At 37.7% G+C, this 2,993-nt stretch overlaps 1 protein-coding gene across 1 annotated transcript in view; it reads left to right on the top strand.

Annotated features, from left to right (window-relative positions):
* LOC106872263 (talin) overlaps positions 1–2,993 on the top strand; it is a gene marked incomplete at its 5' end in the record, with an annotated part of 182,270 nt that overhangs the window by 105,054 nt on the left and 74,223 nt on the right. Inside the window, one exon of the mRNA XM_052977507.1 lies at positions 1,082–1,111. Coding sequence (XP_052833467.1) covers positions 1,082–1,111 — 30 coding nt within the window. The remainder of the gene's footprint in view (positions 1–1,081; positions 1,112–2,993) is intronic.

Raw genomic sequence — 2,993 nt, 5'->3', positions numbered from 1 at the left:
ATATATATAAAATGTGTGTGTATATATGGTCATGTGTTTCAGTCTCCATTTGCGTATGTGTGCTTGTCTGTTTATATAACCTATGTACCTATCCGTCTGTGTGTTGATCAACATACAGACAGATAGGTATATAGGTTATATGAACAGACAAGCACACATACGCAAATGAAGACTGAAACACGACCATGTATACGCACACACACTTTGCTTCACACAAGGACACATATGGAGATGCACATCCACACACTCAGACATGCACACACAAGGAGACAGAGGTGCATACACACACACACACACACACACACACACATAAAATACACAAAAACACGGACATGCAAGTACATGAATATGCAGAATACATACATACAGATGCACCATCAACGGCCACCTGTTTCCAAGCTGGGTAATGTTCCCCTCAATTCTTTCAGCCCTAAACAGCTCAATGCCTGGACATGTTTACGCAGAAGACTGCAAACAAATAACACCACTTGAATATCGTTTACTCTTGTTTACAATACAAGGATCCACACACACACACACACACATAAAACCAACAATGCCAAGCTTGCAACCAGCTATGCTAAGGTGCTGCTTGCAGCGGTTCTAATCCAGCCACCCCATTTCTCTTTTAATGTATGTATCTGTGTGTATAAGTCAATGTATGTGTATATGTATACATATGTGTATATATGTGTATATGGCTATGTGTATGTTACATTTGTACATTATGTAAGGTTATGTATATGTGTACACGTATATGTAGTTATGTGTAGATAAATATGTATGTATATGTGTGTATATACATATATTTCTATGTATATGTGTTTGTATATATATGTATGTATATGTGTGTCTATGTATGTGTATAATTGTGCATATATCTCTGTATGTGTAGTAATATATATGTGTGTACATATTTGTGTGTGTATATATATTTTTACATACATATGTATTTGTGTGTGTGTGTATATATAACCTGTACGTCAATGTCAGTCGACCGGTTCCGTCCTGTTCTGTCCCCTGTCGTCTTAATCCTCGCAGTCTCTAACTTCTAATTAAACTTCTTAATTCTTCTCTTAAGTATTACGCTTCCTGGAACAGCCGTGCCATGGTAAGATTTCATCTCTACGTCTCTCTCTCTCTCTCTCTCTACCTCTCTCTCTCTACCTCTCTCTCTCTACCTCTCTCTCTACCTCTCTCTACCTCTCTTTTGTCCTCCTCTACTTTAGTTCTCTCTCCTCCCTTTTTTTTACTCCTCCCATCTTTTGTGCCTCCTTTCCTTCCTTTCTCCATTCCTGTTTTACCTCTTCCTTTTGTTTGTTTACTTATTTTCGGTTGTTTTTATTTATTATTAGTACTACTGCTGCCAGTCACTCCCTCCTCTCCCACCTTCCACAATCCCTCTTGCCACAGTAAACGCTGTAGTAATCACATGGCTATAATTATTGTTTTTGACATCACTGGTTGTTGAGTTTTCTTTTTTGTCATCACCATTGTCATTATCAACACTTTTGTTTGGCATTTTGTAATTATTTTTGTTTGGAATTATTATTATTGTCTTCTTTCAGTTTTGTTTCCATTCCTTGCTGAGTGTCTTCCCAACACCTAGGGCAAAGAAACTCACTGTATACATTATTATTATTGAGTGAGAGAGCAGCATATGCCATCAAAGTGACACTGGGGTACAATTAGTCGAAGCCCAGTATACCCATCATGACTACCCGTCTGATAAGGGCACACCAGGCACATGCATCACAACCACATGTGCATGACATGGTGATCTCATATCAAGATAACCAGCGCATGACCTTGCAGGTGGGACTCAAAATTTGCTTCAGGTTGAGTAGCCCATCCTGCTCAACAGGTCCCTGAATAAGGGTTGTTTAAGGCTGTTGAATAAAACACCCATGTTTCCAAAGATGAATTATTCAAACCCCAAAGAATTACTCTCAACACATGGCTATGATGCTCCCCCACTACTTCTGCTCATGATCAGAGATGCACATATCGTCAGCCACCAAGGGACATGCTCAACTGGTTATGGTCAAACAACTGACCAGCAAATCTGTGGTATTGAGCAGAATATTTACTGTAGAGTGACAGTCAAGCACATGGGGTCAATATAATTAACTGACCCCTTTCCTTTAAAATTTCTGACCTTGTGCCATATTTACAAGAGATTGTGGTGGTGATGATGGTGATTACAATGTTCATGATGATGATGATGATGGTATATAGATAGGTAGGAAGGTAGATAGATAGATATTTAGATATAGCTGTGTGTGTGTGTATGTATATATATATATATATATACACACACACACACACACACACACACACATATACATACACACTAATATTCTGATCCTAAATGGTGATGTGTACCAACACTCCCATGAGGCATGCTTGAACAATTGTGTAGATCTCTTCACATGAAACCATTGGTTGCCTTGTTTGCCCATAATCAATGTATATATATTTTCCATGTTTGGAGTTCCTGATTTATATTTGTTTTGTTTTTATTAGTTTAGTTTCAGTTTTGTTTGTTTCTTTTTTTTTTTTTATAAACCACCTCTCACTCCCTCCTTGTTCCTCCCTCCCTCTTTCTTTCTCCCTCCCACCCCTACCAGAACTTCTGTTTGTCTTTCTCTGCATTGCTCACTTCCTCCTCCTCCTCCTCCTCCTACATGTGTGTTCCTCCTACCACCATCACTGCCCACCACCTTCACCATCACCTCCATGTCATCCACCACCACCCACACCTCCGTCTTTCTCCGACTCGTGCTATTTATATATACACCTCTTTCTTTCTTGTATGCTTGAGTATATAAAGTTGTATACAAGTATATATACATATATTTGAGTATATATATATATATATATGTGTGTGTGTGATTATATATATATATATATATATATATATATATATAAAATGTATGTATTGTGTGTGAGTGCGTATATATATATATATATATATATATATATATATATAT

This window comes from Octopus bimaculoides, chromosome 28, assembly GCF_001194135.2.
Source record: "Octopus bimaculoides isolate UCB-OBI-ISO-001 chromosome 28, ASM119413v2, whole genome shotgun sequence".
In the NCBI taxonomy this organism is placed as follows: Eukaryota; Metazoa; Mollusca; class Cephalopoda; order Octopoda; family Octopodidae; genus Octopus; species Octopus bimaculoides.
This window is presented reverse-complemented; position numbering and strand designations above follow the sequence as displayed.